Source organism: Vespa mandarinia, chromosome 17 (assembly GCF_050613455.1).
Source record: "Vespa mandarinia isolate Hongniang chromosome 17, ASM5061345v1, whole genome shotgun sequence".
NCBI classification, from domain to species: Eukaryota; Metazoa; Arthropoda; class Insecta; order Hymenoptera; family Vespidae; genus Vespa; species Vespa mandarinia.
The window spans coordinates 3,853,769-3,872,315 of record NC_140826.1 but is presented as its reverse complement, the minus strand read 5'-3'; the positions used below and the strand labels follow the sequence as shown (position 1 = coordinate 3,872,315).

Below are 18,547 nucleotides of genomic sequence, written 5' to 3'. Positions count from 1 at the left end.
ATACTCTTCGCGAGAGCGTTTTATATTTATTTATTTATGTATTATGATTATCATTATTGTTATTATTATCGTTATTATTATTTTTATTATTATTATTATTATTATTATTATTATTATTATTATTATTATTATTATTATTATTATTATTATTATTATTATTATTATTATTATTATTATTATTTATACGCCATTGTTGGATCGATGAATTTGCCTTTTTTTTCCTAGAAAATGAATTAAGATATTAATAGATTAATTAATTATGTATACGTATACATATATCGTACAATTTGTTTTGCGTTAGTAATCGTAATAATTACTTATGTATAAAAAAAAAAAAAAAAAGGAAAAAAAAATATAGAAAAATGTCATACGAATTAAGGAGAATAAAAATTACATGAATTCGAAAAATTGCATAAGATAGGCTTACACACGTTCAGGGTTTCATCTGATCATCGTAATCCTGATCACCAACGAGATATAAAAATTGAAAGGCGATCGCAAGTAAACTGATGCCAAGTAGATCACCCATAGCAGTTAAATAAGGTATTGCCGAATTATCAGGATCTATTTTTCTTTTCCACATCCAATGGATCATTATATAGGCGATATACAAAAGTGCAGCCACTTGTAATACAGCGGCGCAAAGATATACGAAAACGAATAGAGGCGTTAACGATGTATTACCGTCTTTCATATAATTAATTAGATAAATGAAAATTATGTGACCGGGAATCACCATAGACATCAATACTCTTGTTGTTCTTGCATGTATACCTAAAACAAATTGATCGATATCAATTTTATCAATATTATTTAAGATTATCAGTATAAAATCGATAGATAGTTATTTTAACGTAATAAAAATAAGAATATTTTTTGATAGACTTAATTAAAGGTTAAACAAAAGTAAAAAAAATATCCATGAGAGTACCTTTGCCAAAGAAATTAGCTATTGGTGTAATGAAAATGACAGGATGAGTTTGACCAGGTGGTATCAAAAGCGTTCCAAGTTCAGCTTGCTTATGAAGAGCCGTTGATATTCTACTAGCTTGTACAGCAACAAGATTTCCACCAACTCCATTGATAACAGGTTGAAAAACCGTGAGATTTTCGAAACGTGATACCATGAATTCAAGAATCAAACCACCGCAACTGAAACGATCAAAATTTTCCTTTATTTTCCTGTGATCTTTCATTTTCTTGTCTTTTCCTTTCTTTTCTTTTCTTTTCTTTCCCTTTTTATCCTTTTTCTTTCTTTCCTCTCACTTCCTTTTCTTTAAGCTCGTTTATTTATACTTTGTTTGCCCAACCGATTAAAACTCATCGTATTTCAAGAAAACCTCGTAAAACGTACGAAAGTTTTATTGCGTAAGAAGTTGCCAAAACAAATCTAGACTAAAGCTCGCTTGGAGCGACAAATGTTAAAAATATTTCATTGATTTATAAATAACCGTGGACGATTATATGGGATATTAGTAGAGATATTGTTAGAACAAAACAACAGATCATTTATAAATCAATCTAATAAATGTGATGACATTTTAATAAAGATATCATTTTTGAAAATTTAATTAAGAAATAACAAAAAAAGAAAAAAAAAGAAAGAAAAAAATATCATTTTGAATAATTGTCCCGATACGGATATAAATAAATTGTCATCATATAATAATCATTTTACAATCGAATTACAATGAATTTAATTAACGAATTATAATAATGATCTCTCTCTCTCTCTCTCTCTCTCTTTCTCAAATAATATAAATGGAATAATACCTGCTAATCAACATGGCAACCATGACAGGTGTCCATCCAGAATAGAGCACATCATTGGTATATTTATTTCTCTTGGCAATCCAAACCCAAAGTGGTGTTACAAGAACGTAGCATGCAATAACGAGTGGTGCCAGCCAATCCTGTTTATCGATCGATTCGTAAAGGATCGTTGATATCCATGATAGAAGGGCTAAAGACGTGATGTCACCAAGACTAGCAGCTATCGGTGTTGCTACATTGTCAGGATTGATGTGACAGTGACGTGAGAAGACTATGACGCCAGCGGTTATCAAACCGAGAACGAAGGAAGCCAAGGATGCTGTTACTAAACTGCTAGCACATAAGAGATATGCATGATCCAAAGAAACTGTACCATTACGGAAGGCACCCATAACAATTGCCACGACTGAGCCCAGAAAACCAACGACTATAGCTTGACACTGTTGAAAAGAAAAATAACATGTAATTATCAAGTGATATCAAAGTGCATTCAATTAATAATACTTAATGATTCGAAATATATAAATGTATAGAATATTTATTAATTTTTTGTTTCTTTCTTTTTTTTTCTTTTTTCTTTTTTTCAACGAGATAATCTTCACGATAAAAATAAACGAAACAAGTAGCTATTTTTACAATGTTTTACGAAGGAATCTGATTATAACAGAAATGATAATAAATGATCGAACGGATTTTTTTGTCCGATCTCAATCAATCTCGTTTCGGTTTGTTTAGATCATATTGCAATTACGCGTGTAGATTGTCGAAGGTCGACTATCGTCAAAGCGTTAAATACATAATAAAATAAAATTCTGGCGCCAACAGATAAGCCAGTATTTCACCATCGCATTCAGAATAAGAATATGCGATCGAATCAAAAAGCTAGGAAAACGGTTCTCGCGAATCTCGCATCGAAGTAAAACGCGTTTTCTACGAAAAGTAAACGTAGATATTAAGTGTAAACAATGTAGACGCGCCGTCGAGATAAACCGAGAACGAGAAAGAAAAATTCAAATGAAGTAACGTAACGTGTCATTGATAATTAGCAAATAGCTTGAAGCGTTCGTTTCATAAAAAAAAAAAAAAAAAAAAAAAAGAAAAAGAAAAAAAAAGAAAGAGAAAAAGAAGAAGAAGACGAAGAAAAAGAAAGAAAGAAAGAAAGAACGAAGAATACGATTGATAATGTATTAGTTAGAACTTAGAGGCAATTCTTACTTGTATCAAAACGAGATTCCCAACAATCATGTACCACTGTTGTTTAGGCGTATCCATGTGTCCAAGATTCGCTTGTGTAGAGAGACGAGACGCCAAAGTCATTTCTAGATTACCTTTAAGACCTAAAAGTGCTGGCACCAGTATCATCAGTTCGTTCACTTTATCAAACACAACCCAGTGCTGTGAAAAAGATATAAGTTCATTTCTATAGAATATACACAAATGAAAATGTTTCGATCAAAGTGATATCAAAATATCAACGTCAAGATCAATATTATATAGCTCAAATATCGATCTTTGATATATCGATTAGAGTTAAACGTTCATTTCGAAATAACATCTTAAATGTTTAAATGAATTATTGAAGAATCTTTATACTTGGACCAAATCGAGGACCAGTCCAGCTCCAACCATGCCAAGGCCAGCTATCAGGAATGGTATGAAAACTTGAATAGTTATGGCACAGTACGATTCCGTTGGCTCCTCCTCGTCCAACACTCCGTAGATTTTACTTTCAGCGACGACATCAGGAAGACGGTTGTTATCATAATTCTCATCGAAGATCGTCACTTCCATACACTCCTCATGGCCGGTGGAATTGGCCGTGACCGAATTGGTCACGTTAGGGCCGTTACTATTACCATTCCCGCTGCCATTACTGCTGTTGTTGTTATTGTTGTTGGGGATGGTGGTGTTTGTGTTGGTGCCAACTGTGGCATTCGATTCAGAAGTTGTGCGTGATCGGCCATCGGTTGGTGTCATCCTGTGGGAATTATGCTTTTCCGGAAGCAGAGGCTCCTTACATTGCTCACTGTCGACAAAATATAAACTTTTCGTAAGGAACGAACATCGATCTCTCTTTTTTTTTCTTTTTCTAAAAAAGAAAAAAACAAAATACACGCACACGCACACGCACACCGCTCATCTTTATCAAGTCCCATCTTTGTATTTTTCATTTTATCCAGAATCAGAGAAAGCTACAATCCTTTACGAAATGTTCGGATAAAAAAAGTAACGCGAAAGGAAGAGATTCGAAATAAAGAGTGGACAAAAAAAAAAAAGGAAGTAAAATAAAATAAAATAAAATAAAATAAAAATGAAAAACTGGATTCGTGATACGTAGCAACCTGTTGCTTCGAAAACCATTACTCAACCCAATCTCCGTTCTTCTTTTACAACATATATTTTTTATGCGAACGTAATATATATATATATATATATATATTTTTTTTTTTGTAATCACAAAGTCGTCGGCACTTCTAACGATTGTCCCATTTTTTTCTCCCTTTCCACCCCATCGCGCTTTTTTTTTCCTTTTCTTTGTTTCCCTTAAAGTTCCCTATAACTTTCTCGTACATATATACGTAATTCAACACATCGACATACTTTTCGAACTTGGCGGTGTTCGGCTGGGTTGTTTGAACAGGCTGAGTTTTGTCGGGCGGTAGCCTCACCGGAAGTTGATGTACCTGGCCCTCTATCATCTTCCTACTGAGGGCCTCGTCTTACTCGTACCCACGAATATATAGCCATTCTTCTTCTTTCAAAGAATGATAAGGCTCTCTCTCTCTCTCTCTCTCTCTCTCTCTCTCTCTCTCTATCTATCTATCTCTCTCTCTTTCTCTCTCTCTCTCTTTCTTTCTCTGAACGTGTGACACACGTTTGTGTTACATATAGGTCTATATATACAGATATATATATATATAATTTTCCAGGACACAAACAAAACGTAAATTACGTAATTCGCTGTTGAGGGACGCTATCTCTTCGATTTGGCTCCTCGTTGGAACCACTGTAAATCATGTTGAGAATCAGAGAATATGTTCTTTAATACACGTTTCTCACGTCACGAGAAAAGCAGGAAAATGATGATAACGATCAGACTAAGGATTCGAAAGAATTTTCTCAATTCTATTGTTCGTTGTTGTTCCAACAAAAAAAAAAAAAAAAAAAAAAAAAAAAAAGGCAGGCTTTTCTTTCTTTCTTTCTTTCTTTTTTTTTTCTAAATTTCGTTGTATCAATCGTATGCCGTTAAATCGTGCCTACATTTCATGATCGTTAATTTAACGTTTTAACAACATCTACAAAACCAATTTTTCGATCGGTTAGAATTTTTCGTGTTTCATTTAACGTACTCGTCGTTTAATATTCTTAATAGAATTATAGAAAGGAACAATGAGATTTTCGATTTGTATAGTCGTAAAATTAGTAACACCTACACACTGGAAATGAAACCTGATGTTAGACTTGTGCAAGGTCGAATGAGTACACGTGAATAAGAAAGAAAGAAAGAAAGAAAGAAAGAAAGAAAGAAAGAAAGAAAGGGAGACAGACAGACATATATATACATGTGATATATAAATAGATAGATAGACAGACAAGCAGACAGACAGACAGACAGATAGACAGATGAACAGATATATATCACAATTATTGCGGAACGCAAATTCGTTGAATAGAAAACTTAACTACGATATCGTCGATCCACGGACCCGTAATCTACGAACAAAGAATGAAATAAGGGGGAAATAAAAAAAGAAAAAAAAAGAAAAAAAGAAAAAGAAAGAAAAAAGAAACGTCGAATAAAAAGCGTTGGCGCATTTCCGGCTTGCAGAACAAGTTAATGAATATACAAGCGTATATATTCAGCGGCAATATGGATTTCTAGATCATCGTAACCTTAACCTACGCGCAATCGACTCGATCACGACCTTCCCAGAATGCATACATGCACACATGCACACATATACGTATACTATACACATACACATAGATACCTATACTCTCGAGAAGAGAGTGTCTACCGTTGTTCTAGTTCTTACTCGAGAACCCCTTCTCTACTCCTCTAGTGACCCCATCGAGCGATATTCTCCCGTGCTAATTTCATGAATGTAAACCAGGTGAAAAAGATTGAGGAGTTTCTTCTTTTCTCTATTATTAGAGAAGAAAAAAAATCAATGAAAAAGGATAATAATAAAAAAAAAAAAAAAAAAAAAAAAAAAAAAAAAAAAAAGGAAAAAGACAAAACTCTTTTTTTTAGATCAAACAACATTACTTGAAAGGACCGGCGCGTATATCCTTTCAAGAGACGCCCACGTGAAAGTATTACCCTTCCAACGTGTTACTACCCCCTAACTAATCACTAGACAGATTGTGAATAGAACAGATATAGAGTATTAATAATAATGTTTCTATCGTATTATCATTTTCTCTGTTTTTCTCGTGATCGATTCATTCTTTTTATCTTTCTCTCTCTCTCTCTCTCTCTCTCTCTATCTCTATCTCTATCTCTTTTTCTTTCCTACCTGACCCCAAGACACGTCCTTCTCTTTTTTCGTCTTCCCACGTTGAAAAGTAATCGAACAAAAATTTCTTTTCTCTTTCTCTCTTTCTTTTTTTCTCTTTCTCTCTTTCCCTCTCTCTCTTCTCTCTCTCTCTCTCTTTTCTCTCTCTCTCTCTCTCTCTCTCTCTCTCTCTCTCTCTCTCCCTCTCCTGCCGAAGTTGGATTAGGAAAAACTTGGCCAATAAAATTAGCCAACGTCGAACATTTGATGGCGGTCACCTGGTGGCCCGGTACGAGGCCGTTTCATGCTGCGGTTACATCGCGACTGATCCCGATCGTGGATCACGTCTGCCTTCTTAAAACTAGTTTCGGACAATCGCCGTGTAGGTAAAACCGTACGGGGCAAGCGCGAATTTATCGATCCGTACTCCGCGCTTATGTTAGAACGAATCGTAAACGTACGAGACAGAAAGAGAGAGAGAGAGAGAGAGAGAGAGAAAGAGAGAGAGAGGAGCTTTAGCATAGCTGTCAGTGACAGCAACAGCAGCAGCAGTAGCAGCAGTAGTAGTAGCATCAGTAACACCAGTAGTAGTACCCAGTAGAACCAGTAGTAACCGTAATTGTAGTAGTAATAACAATGGTGGCGCTATAAAAAGGATCAGATATTTTCTTGCCTGGATAGAATCCTTTGGCTCCTTATTACGTCATTCAATTTGTTACGATGACGTCAGCAAAAGTACATCATCTGGTGCAAGAGTCTCTCTCTCTCTCTCTCTCTCTCTGCTTCTCTTTCTTCGTATTTATTATGTTTCAACGAAGGATCCTTTTTTCCTCTTCTTTTTCTTCTTTTTATTGTTAGCGATTTAGTATGCGATTTAGTTTTTTCCAAGGCTTCTTCTTCTTCATTCTTAATCGACTTTCATCGGCGTTTTTAACGATCTGTTTTACAAATTCGTTTACATTCCTACGTTACGTTCTCCCCGATTCACTCGGATTGTTTCCATCTGTTATGTCATATACGTCATATGCCATTGTCGTTGTTAAAGTTCGCCGATTACGTCACTGACTCTACAGAGAGAACATACATTTACAGTCGTTTTAACGCGCGTTTCAAACTTCGTTCAAGATCTTTATCTCAATTTAATGATATTACGAATTTATCGATCTTCTTATCAAAGCATCCGTATATCACATTCTTTTCCTTTTGTTTGATGATAAAGTCATCTTTCAGATTTGTCAATCACTTTCTTCGCTTATAGATAACGCGAGTCAATATTAACATATCCAATTACTGAACGCGTGGTTGGAGCTCCACTTCTTCTTTTTCTTTTTTTCTCAGGCGATTCGAATTTAAAATCGAATTTAAAAGGTTCAACGGAAAGAAAATTTCTAATTAATTTCGGAGACATTTTTGAAGTAATTTTAAATTTCGTTTGCCAAGGACGGATCTTAAAATTCATTTTGAAAGTTCGGTCACTGACGTGTCCATAATCATATCCTGTGTTACGCGTTAGATGTAAGTACCTACTTCGACAATGGAGACGTAAGAGACCGATCACACACACACACACACACACACACACACATCACACGCGCGCGCGTATACATATACGTATACGTACAAGAGCGTGAATAATGCAACGACATGGCAATTTGTGTTCTAGTAAGCTCGTGGACTAGGTCACATCCATGTAGCCTCACTTTTCTGATTACCGGGTTAAACGCTCGCATTTCGCTCGAGAATGACATTACCCTTCTCAGATAGGTGAGCTTGTGACAACGAGATTGACAAAGACAGAGCAATATTATGTGAGGGTTACAAAAACGCTTAGAATGACTGTGTCGTAGTATATTTTTCATATACTCGAACAAAAGTTACATTTTTTATCTCATTAATTCTATTTTTCTTATTATTTATCACTCTCTTTGCGTGCCGATAGAATCGTTCGATTAAAAATATTGATTAACAAATTTATCACAGTAGATCTTTGTAGATCTTGGAATTATTGTAGAATCTTTTTTTTTATCCCAAACACGATTCAATGAATTCTATGACTTTGATAGTAATCATTATTATGCTAAGAGAGTGTAGATTATTATTTTAATTTTAACGATGAAAACTTTCGCCCATAAAAATGATTGTTCGAGTAATAAAATCGTCAGGGGAAAAAAAAAGAAAGAAAGAAGATGGAGGATGTAGAAAAAAAAAATAAATAAATAAAAGAAAAAGAAAAATAAAGACTCACTCAAAATCATTGTAGAATAATTCCTTGAGCAAGTATCCAAGTATGCACATTTTTGATTTTGTTCTGGTCCCGTTCAAAATCTTGCGATCAAGTGTCACAGGAAATATTATCCAGCATAAGATAATTCGATTTTTTTATCTTATGAAGATGAAGAAATGCATCCATTCATAAGGCCCACGGATTTGTCTGATCCAATCATGAACTTGATTCATGAAAGATTGAAACATGTCAAAAGAAAATTTTCTTGATCCTTCGAGTGTCAGACGATGTCTCTGTACTGAAGGTTTTCGTTTACGCTGGATGACTTGTAAATCTTTACATATCTTCTTTCCGTTTGCTAATAAATAATAACAGCTAAATAAAGTACATATACATATATATATATATATATATATATATATATATATGTATATGTATATATATTGTGTGTATTGGACTTTGATCAAAGGTCAAACAAAACAACTTAGATATGATTGTCAAACTTGAACGACTTCATTTAAAGTTAAGCTTTTTTTCTTTACTTTGCTTTTATTCATCTTATAGAGAAAAACTATTGTTTAAAAATGTTCTCTATTTATTTATAAACATAAATATATATATATATATATATATATATATATATATATATATATATACATATATAGTAAATGATTCATAGGAAGATTTCACTTTGACATTGAAAGTACAGACAGTGTCAAGTCTGATGTGACTAGAATGCATCTTCTTCCGTTATTCAAATCTCTCTGGCAATTTTCCCACTGATTTCGATCTCGACGATGAACACGTAGTAGGTACATACATATGCACCATTTTGCTTCAACAAGTTGCATACCTCTTCTTTAAATACGTACTTCATTTTTTTCTTTCTACTTCTTATCAACTCATAATTCAATATACATATATGAACTATTAGTTTTATTAAAAGTGATATAAATTTAATTAATATCAAAAAAAGAAAAATAAATAAATAAATAAATAAAAAAAATAAAAGGAAGATAATTTAATTAAATATAATTTCCTCTAAGAATCACAGATAAAAATATTTTCTTCATATTATTTGTAATACTTGAAATCACAATAACAAAAATAGGACTTATACTATTATAAATGCATATATGTATACATATATATATATACATATATTTATGTATATATATATATGTGTATGTATATATATATATATACACATAAATTGTTATTAAATAATTAATATTTAAAAATATCTTGGATAAAAAAAGATATAAAAATTGTTTAAACAAATCATAAAGTTATCTTCTTTCTCATAAAAATATTATTGATCTCTTGTGACCTATCATGTTCTTGATCAAATGGATTAACATCAAAGATCACAGTCACACGTAATTTGCTTTCATCGAAATAATACATACGCAAGCAGAAATACACGCAAGCACACATACACATCCTTCGTATAAAATTAGAAACTTAAATGTCTCCTTGGCATTACACGATGACAGTCCACCCACGTAACTTTAAAAATTTTCTTTCCCGAAAGAAAATCTAAGGGACATCTATGATCACTATCATCACTATCATATTAACAATAGAATGTTGAAATGGATTATCGTCGATCATGAATGATCGTTCTGTCTCTTTTTAAACGAGTGCGAACTTATGAGTGGTACGTATGTATCTAAATACGTTCTTTACAACTGAGATTAGATGTCTTATACACTCTTACGTACATACAATACCTACATACATATATATATATATATGTATGTATAGTTGACATTGCAATGACGTTCAGGATCATCTACGGAGTGTCAACAAATTTTATTCTCTCCAAATTTTATTACCTGTGATCGATAGATCGAATCGAATCAAATGAAAATAATGATCACACGAATATAATCCATAAATATTTTCGAATGTAAAGATTCAAGGAAAAAGAAAATTGGAAAAAATTACTATTATTACTATTATTACTATTATTATTATTATTATTATCACCAAAAGTAATTATTTTGTGTGACTATATATATATATATATATATATATATATATATATATATATATGACGTGATTAAAATGATAAAGACTTTCTTTTTTCTTAAGAAATAATTATTTCTTCTACAATAATTTTCTTCACATTTTTAATAATCGATTTTATTTAGAAATAAATAAAAAAAGAAAAAAAAAAAAAAAAAAAAAAGAGGAAGAGAAAATCTTCACCTATTAAATATACAATTTAGAAATAATTTAGAAAATCGTATTTATAGTATCATTCGAAATTCTCAAAAGAATTACGCAATGCTACCTTACACTTGCTTCTTCAATTGCTAACCCTTGAACGCAACTTAGCCGGCATTTGGACTGTAACGAGAGGAACGTTCTATGTATTACATGCGATAACGATCGCACTGACTTTACATCGAGGATCTTTCTCTCTCTCTCTCTCTCTCTCTCACTCTCTTTCTGTGTGTATGTGTGTGTGTTTAAGGTATATGCATCTTCTACGAATATTATCACGCGTAATCTAACAAGTGTTATGATCGTGATACAGACTGCACACATATCGATATTTTTATTCTTTTCGAATCAATAAAAAAAGAAAAAAAAAAAAAAAAATAAAAAAAAAGAAAAAAAAAAAGTAGAAGAAATAGAAAATTATATCGACAAACTCTCAAACTTCCCCTTCGATCCACACGAAACAATGGATGATATGTGTGTCCTTAAATCGAACAATGAAAGAAAATAAAAAATAAGAAAAGGTAGAAGGCTCGCAATAATTGTAAAAAAAAAAAAAAAAAAAAAAAAAAAACAAAAAACAAAAAACACATTTACATTTGACGTACATAAAAAGCATTCGCGGCCAACGCTAAGGACTTCCGTAACATATTCGCAAATTGATAAATTACTGCACGTGTTTAAGTTCGACCATGAGGACCAATAACTTAACATACGTTTTAATATACACCTTCGTATCTCATAGTATTATTTTTAAATAATAACTTTAGCTTATACCTATATGCGCTGTATCAAATTCGGCTTTCTTTTATCAGTTAATTATAATTTTGCGATATAAAAAAAAAAAATATATATATATATACATACATACATATATCCATACATAGATACACACACATACGCACACGCACGCATATATATATATATATCAAATAATACAGAAAAATAAATAAAAAAAAAAGAAAAAAAAAAAAAAAAAAAAAAAAGGAACGTGTACTCACATAAATTTAAGTTATAGTCAGCTACAAGCCGATTCACTCCGAACACACTTTTTCTTTATCCGCAACGAGGAACGCACTCGAGCTTCCCACATTTTAACGTCGCATCGACCTACGTCGTCACACACACGACACTTTCAAGTCTTTCATAAATAGATCAATTAAATTTGCATTAGATGATATTGTGTTTTCTTTTTTTTTATCATTGATAAACATTTATAAATGTTTACATACTTAAAATAAAGTTTAAATTTGAAGAGGAAACTCTTTTAGCGGTAAATGTATATATATATATATATATAATGTGAATACACTTTGACGTTACGTCAATGTTAAAAATCAAACTTTCTTCGCGGCTTTTTTCATTGATATCAATTTGATTTCTTACGAGATAGATACGATCTTCGCGAACGGGAGACGCAATCCGACGGGTGCGGAGGGATAGTTGGCACTGAGAGATCTAACTATTTCATTCAGAGATAGAGAGAGAGAGAAAGAGAGACAGAGAGAAACAGAGAAAGAGAGAGAGAGAGAGAGAGAGAGAGAGAAAGAAAGAGAGAGAGAGAGAGAGAGAGAGAGAGAGAGAGAGAGAGAGAGAGAGAGAAAGAGTGAGAGAGTCACGTCGGTAGATCGCCGTGAGAGAAACGAAGAGACACGACGAGACTGAAAGGGCCGCGCATGAAAACGGCGCTGAGCGATTACGCTGAGCGATTACTGGCCACAGCCGATGATAATAATGATGATGATGATGATGATGATGATGATGATGATGATGATGATGATGATGATGATGATGATGACGATGACGATGATGATGATGATGATAACAATGACGCTGAAGAGAAGAGTCTGTAGGTGGTACGAACCAAGCTAAATCGGAGCCAAGATGCATGAAACGTTTAATCCTAGAATGATTTCTTCTCGTCTCTCTTTCTTCTATTATTTTTTTTTTCGCATATTTTCTTATAATATATATTATTTAGAAATAATTATATCTAAAAATAACCAAAACAATAAATATGGTTAATACTATCATTGTCTCTCTCTTTCTGTATCTCTCTTATATATATATATATATATATATATATATATATAGATTGTATAAATAAAATTATACATTTACAAATATAATATTTATTATTGAATTAATTCAGGAAAGTATGCTTTCCTTCTTTTTTTTTTTTTTTTAATTCTTATGAGTGATTTGATTCATCTTGAAACAAAAGGATCAATGATACTGATGCTATAGCCTTTAAACAGCTAACGAGACTCCAATTTAGGTGACGTTCGCCCACGTACATATTATATATATATATGTATATATATATATATATACACATACATACACACACATACATAATGATAATACGCTTAGATTTAAAGCATATCGTACTTTATATACTTCGTAGTATGATCCTTGACATCTAAGTTTCTAATTTCTACAAGTATTTAACAAAGCAAATCATTGAAATAATAATTAAAAGCATCGGTGCCTTCAATGAATAGATGTGTATGCACGCACTCGCATGTGTATATATATATATATATATTATTACATATGATTGTTACAATAATATTGCATCAAGTAAAAGAATTTCATATTTTCTTTTTCTTGCTATCTAATAATTCCTATTCTTATAAATTTAAAATCAATAATTTTAACAAAATTAACAGAACGAATAGTATTTTTTTGTCTTTTCTTTTTTTTTTTTTTATGTCTGAAATACAATAAAACAAATTTTGTTTAATTTCTCTCATATATCAATTATTAATATGTATATGATATATTTTTGGATGTATCATATAACAAAAAAAAACAAAATATATGGGGGAAATTTGACCTTCTTCTCGATTATGAACACAATTTAAGCTCTAATATACGCACGTCAAATCGACGTCATCAGGAAATGTCTATACAAATACGCTGCAAAGTGCGTGATTAATGCGAAACGTTTCTGTACACTAATATAAATGTTACCACATGGTATCAACTTACATCGATATCTTTCTATCCATTATGGCTCTCCTTTCTTTTTTTTTTTTTTTGTATATATATATACTTTTTTTCTTTTTTTTTTTTTGTAATTTTCCATTCGCTACACTTGAAAAAATATGTCGTTCGCTTGTGAAAATGCATTAAGCACGAATATACATGTAGAGAAATATTTACAAGTTGCATTGGTGTATAATGAAATTTATATAAAAAGAGTACAAAACATTTAAAAGTGTACTCTGATATTCCTTATCTCATTGCTTTCGATTCTTATGATAATTAATATGACAATAAAAAAAAAAAAAAAAAAAAAAAGACTTTATACTGTCTATAAAATTGAATTATTTTTTTATCTTTTTAAATATGATCGATTAAGTCAAAAATATCTTATTAGAAAATTGATTGGTATTTCAAAATCAGTCTAAAACTCTTTTCGTAGTATAGACAATTAATATCGATACTTTGAAATATATATATATATACATATAAAGTATATATATATATATATATACTTTCTCTCTGTAATAATCTTATTCATAATTTTAATACGAATTCGAAAAGACATCGATCGTCTACAACAATGAATGAAAACGCATTATAGTTTAGGCTTATTAATTATACGTGTCAATGATATTCATTCATTATTTCATTCGTTCGTTCGTTCATTCGTTCATTCATTTCTTGTCTTTTTTCTTTTCACTTTGAACTTTTTTTCCATGAATATTTGTATATTGATTGCGTGGAGAAAGACTTCGATATAGCCGCGCCTTTGATAATTTCATTGATAATAGATGTGAAAAATCAGTCTCCTACATCAGAATCGCCATCTCCGATGGCATAAAGTATGTGAAAAGCGATTCCAAGGAGTGCAGTTCCTATTAGATCACCTGCAGCAGTTAAGTATGGAATCGCTGAACTATCAGGGTCCATACCTCTTGTCCACATCCAAACGACCATTAGTTGAGCAATGTACAATAATAAAACTACCTAAAATGATATTGAACGATCGACAAATTATTTATATTTATATCTAATTTAATATTAAATTAATTAAATGTGAATAATTTATCTATATACCTGTAATAATGCAACCGTCAAATACGCGACAATAAATATAGGTGTAAAAGATGTATGGCCAGCTTGTAAATAACTTATGGTATAACTAAATATCAAATGGCCAGGTATAACCATCATTAATAGAACTCTAGCGGTCCTAGCATGTCCTCCTATTAATGAGAATTCGTGTTAAATTGTTAATAAATAAATTAATAGTGACTTACACATATTATCTTTGATACCTTTAGCAAAAAACGCATGAAATGGACTTATGCAAATAGTAGGCGCTACTTGGCTGCCAGCTCGAAAATCTTTATGTAACGATGTAGAAATTCTACTAGCTTGGACGGCAACAAGGTTCCCTCCGACTCCATTTATAACTAATTGAAAGACAGCTATTCCTTTATAACTGGATATCGTGTAATCTAATATCAGACCACCTAAGCTGAAATTGTTATGATTTCTAAATTTTCTTATGGATAAATATTGATTGATAAGGAACGACAAATATACCTGCTAATAAGCATAGCAGATATCACAGGGGTCCAACCATAATCCAATACTTCTTTAGTAAATGGATTTTTTGCTGCGACATAACCCCAAATAGGCGTTGCCACAATGCAGAAGAATATTAAAGTTGGTGCTATCCATGGAGCATTATCTGAGATGATAATTTATATTAGGTTTCAATTAAGTGTTAGAATTTTTAGTTAATTGTTAATTAGTCTCAATTAGTAACAAATAATGTGAATTGAAGCATTGAGATTTGTTTACCTATCGAATGATACAAGATAGAAGCGATCCATGACAGGAGAGCTAGAGTGGTTAGATCTCCTAAAGAAGCTGCAATTGGTGTAGCCACATTATCAGGATTAATGTTCATGTGTCTTGAGAATAATATTACTGCGACCATTACAAGTCCCAAAAAGAAGCTCGCTACAGAAGCAGTAACCAAGGCACTAGCGCATAATAAAAGTCCATGATGCATATCAAAATGCGCTTCTGGTACCCAACCAAGTACAACAGCAGCCAATGACGCCAAAAGGCCTACCACCATGGCTTGACATTGTATCAAAGCCAAATTTCCAACGATCAATGTCCATTGTTGTTTTTTTGTATCCATATGACCTAAATTGGCCTGAGTTGACAAGCGCGAAGCCAATGTCATCTCCAAATTTCCTTTCAAACCTAACAATGCTGGAACTAATATATAAACTTCGGAAACAATTTGATAAACGGGCCAGTGCTGTAAGATAAATTATTACAATTATGATATTAGCCTATATTAATATTAATTATCTTACTTTATTTACATACTTGAACAACATCTAATAAAAGGCTAGCCGCGACCATACCAAAACCAGCAAGTAGGAATGGTATAAACATTTGAATGGATATGGACCAAACATTGTCATCCTCTGTTGCAACTTGAACTTTCTGGGTGGTTAATTTTTTTATATGATTATTAACAGATTCATTCTTAATAGAAGATCTTATTAATCTTTGCTTATCGCTTTCCTCGCTCTCATCGTCAGAATTAATCTCCAATTCCATGGCGACATCGACGATGTCAGAACCAAGTAATTCTTCGCTACCCAGGCCGACCATTTTTTCGAATCCAAAATTTCCTTCTACGCTTTTACGGCGAACGTTGTTTTTTCGTATATCTCTTTTTCGAAGCTCGACATGACTCATTCTCGCTTCTTTCCTTTTTGAAAATTAACGAGTACTAAAACAAACAAACAAACAAACAATCGATAAATCGGTAAATAAAATCGATCCTCGAATAAAATTATTTGACATGCTTGGGGGATTTTTTTTCCACTCCACGTCAAAAAAAAACCAACTCTAATAATAGATATATTATACTGCAATATTACTTGCAAAAATGAGACGACACGAATTAAACCACATAATTATGTTAAAAAAAAAAACGAGAGAAAAAATAACACAATTGCAAAAAATCACACTCCCGTATTTAGCACTTTAAACATATTTTATCAAATTAATTAAATTATGTACGTTGTGATTAGTTTGGTGTAAGATGCGCGAGATAACAATGGCAATCATCGGTTGCTTTATCTATTGAGGACGATAGTGAAAATTCTTTAATAGTATACGCGTTACAGGCACATGCAAAGAATTTATCGTACTGTACTAAAATAAATTTAGAGAAGCACATTCGTTGCCAAAGTTTCCCGCCTTTTTATTTTTTTTCGCTAATCTAGGTTAATGCACTTTATTTCGAAAATAACTTTAACGTTTTCCAATGAAAATCTATTATCAGCTTAATTACTCTTCTTTTCTTTTCTATTTTTTTTTTCTTTTTTTTTTTTTATAATAAAAATACGATCGATTATGACGAAAAAATTATGCGAGTGTATCCGTTTGAAATTACATTCTTAATCAAGGAAACAATCGACAATCAATTTCTATGTACGTACTGACGAGGTCATATTAATGATTATTTTAAGATAATTATTTTTAAAAGAACAATTGTCAGAGCGCCCAATTATTTGTCGACGATAAATTTTATCGCGTTATAAATTAGCGCGGATGTTATTTCTCATTTAATCTCATCATATAAATTAGTTTTGTTATTACAATTGGTCTTTCTAAAAATGTTCGATGGCGAGATATTGATTGAATCGATCGAAAACAAACATAAATCGTAATAAGAAAAATACTCGAACTTGGCTGTCGTTGGAGAACAATAATAAAAACATAATAAACAATAATTAAAAAAAAAAAGAAGTATAAAAAGATGATAATTATTATCATCGAGCACTCGTCCTGATATTGAAATACACCGGGTTATCTCAAATTCATGTATATGTGTCAAATTCTTCTTCTAATCGAATAAAATGACACGTAAAAAAAAGAAAGAAAAAAATAAATAAAAAACATATATCACAGATGCGCATAAATTAAATGTAATCTTTGCGATAAATATGCGCTATTCGCAAAAATATTTTTCTAAACGATGCAAAAAATAATACTAGTTATTGGTGAGAAAATGAATTTATGTAATTAGAGGTTAAACGTATCAACTATTATAAACATGGAATAGGCTCGATTATAATTTTGGCATTCATCGTATATCCTTTGAAATAAAAATTAGTCATTTTAATGAGAGAATAATGTAAGCCACGTAATCAAGTTATTCATTTACTGAGAGCAACATAACCTCAAAACTTAAAAGACCGACATACCTCGAACAAGCGATCAGATCTTTTAAGCTCTTGGCGCTTCTCCATCGGTCGTCGAGCATGGGGCTATGGTTCTGACACGAAGAGACGAAAAAAAAGGGCTCCTTTGGAGAGGGAGAAAATGGCGGGTCCTTCCCTATCTATTTCTATCTTTATCTCTCTGTCTCTCTATCTATCTCTCTCTCTCTCTCTCTCCCTCTCTTCCTCTTCACTATTTATGTCTCGTATTCGTGGCAATCGAAGAAGCAACGTCAATAATGATCGTTGTCGAATGGAGACGTTAACAGAGGCTCACGCCGGCTTGACGACTTCTCACTGACACGCTCAATGACGCTTTTTCGATCGCATCCTTTCGCATCACCTATGTTATGTATGGATATATATATATATATATACGTGTATATATATATATATATATATATATACACATATTGTCTATATACATACCGATTTCCTCGTCTATTTACACATTCATTACGTCGCACAAATTCATTTATAATCTATCCTAAATTACCTTCTAATTAGACTTTTAAAATAGAATTGATTTGAAAGTTTTTACCAACAGG

General features: G+C 32.0%; 2 protein-coding genes across 8 annotated transcripts; both read right to left on the bottom strand.

Moving 5' to 3' along the window:
• Window positions 1–423: 423 nt before the first annotated feature.
• On the bottom strand, window positions 424–12,217 carry LOC118443485 (solute carrier family 41 member 1). 5 transcript variants are annotated; one of them, XM_085662259.1, is made up of 7 exons: window positions 8,518–8,539; window positions 4,375–4,780; window positions 3,367–3,799; window positions 2,989–3,168; window positions 1,774–2,213; window positions 932–1,152; window positions 424–774 (listed from the first exon to the last, which is right to left on the bottom strand). In XM_085662259.1, the coding sequence occupies exons 2-7, from the start codon at window positions 4,470–4,472 to the stop codon at window positions 434–436; spliced, it is 1,713 nt and encodes a 570-aa protein (XP_085518385.1). In that variant the 5' UTR covers window positions 4,473–4,780; window positions 8,518–8,539; the 3' UTR covers window positions 424–433. The 5 variants fall into 5 exon arrangements, with proteins under 5 accessions (XP_085518385.1, XP_085518386.1, XP_085518383.1 ...); XM_085662260.1 differs by lacking the exon at window positions 4,375–4,780 and adding an exon at window positions 11,727–12,217 and having other exon boundaries at window positions 431–774; window positions 8,518–8,854; XM_085662257.1 differs by lacking the exon at window positions 8,518–8,539 and adding an exon at window positions 11,727–12,214 and having other exon boundaries at window positions 431–774.
• Window positions 12,218–13,675: 1,458 nt separating this feature from the next.
• Window positions 13,676–18,326, bottom strand: LOC118443488 (solute carrier family 41 member 1-like). 3 transcript variants are annotated; one of them, XM_035870567.2, is made up of 7 exons: window positions 17,985–18,326; window positions 16,090–16,501; window positions 15,547–16,018; window positions 15,286–15,433; window positions 15,015–15,217; window positions 14,794–14,942; window positions 13,676–14,703 (listed from the first exon to the last, which is right to left on the bottom strand). In XM_035870567.2, exons 2-7 carry the CDS (start codon window positions 16,465–16,467, stop codon window positions 14,518–14,520), a joined length of 1,536 nt encoding a protein of 511 aa, XP_035726460.1. In that variant the 5' UTR covers window positions 16,468–16,501; window positions 17,985–18,326; the 3' UTR covers window positions 13,676–14,517. The 3 variants fall into 3 exon arrangements, with proteins under 3 accessions (XP_035726460.1, XP_085518305.1, XP_035726461.1); XM_085662179.1 differs by lacking the exon at window positions 17,985–18,326 and adding an exon at window positions 16,795–16,911; XM_035870568.2 differs by lacking the exon at window positions 17,985–18,326 and adding an exon at window positions 16,653–16,794.
• Between the last annotated feature and the right edge of the window lie 221 nt (window positions 18,327–18,547).

Coding starts and splice junctions, on each gene's coding strand:
- LOC118443488 (XM_035870567.2), bottom strand. CDS start 16,467: ATGAGTCATGTCGAGCTTCGAAAAAGAGATATACGAAAAAACAACGTT. Junction 15,434..15,546: donor TATCTTGTATCATTCGATAG/GTAAACAAATCT, acceptor TTATCATCTCAG/ATAATGCTCCATGGATAGCA. Junction 14,704..14,793: donor TGACGGTTGCATTATTACAG/GTATATAGATAA, acceptor ATATCATTTTAG/GTAGTTTTATTATTGTACAT.
- LOC118443485 (XM_085662257.1), bottom strand. CDS start 4,472: ATGATAGAGGGCCAGGTACATCAACTTCCGGTGAGGCTACCGCCCGAC. Junction 3,800..4,374: donor AACACCGCCAAGTTCGAAAA/GTATGTCGATGT, acceptor TTTTGTCGACAG/TGAGCAATGTAAGGAGCCTC. Junction 775..931: donor AGCTAATTTCTTTGGCAAAG/GTACTCTCATGG, acceptor AATTTGTTTTAG/GTATACATGCAAGAACAACA.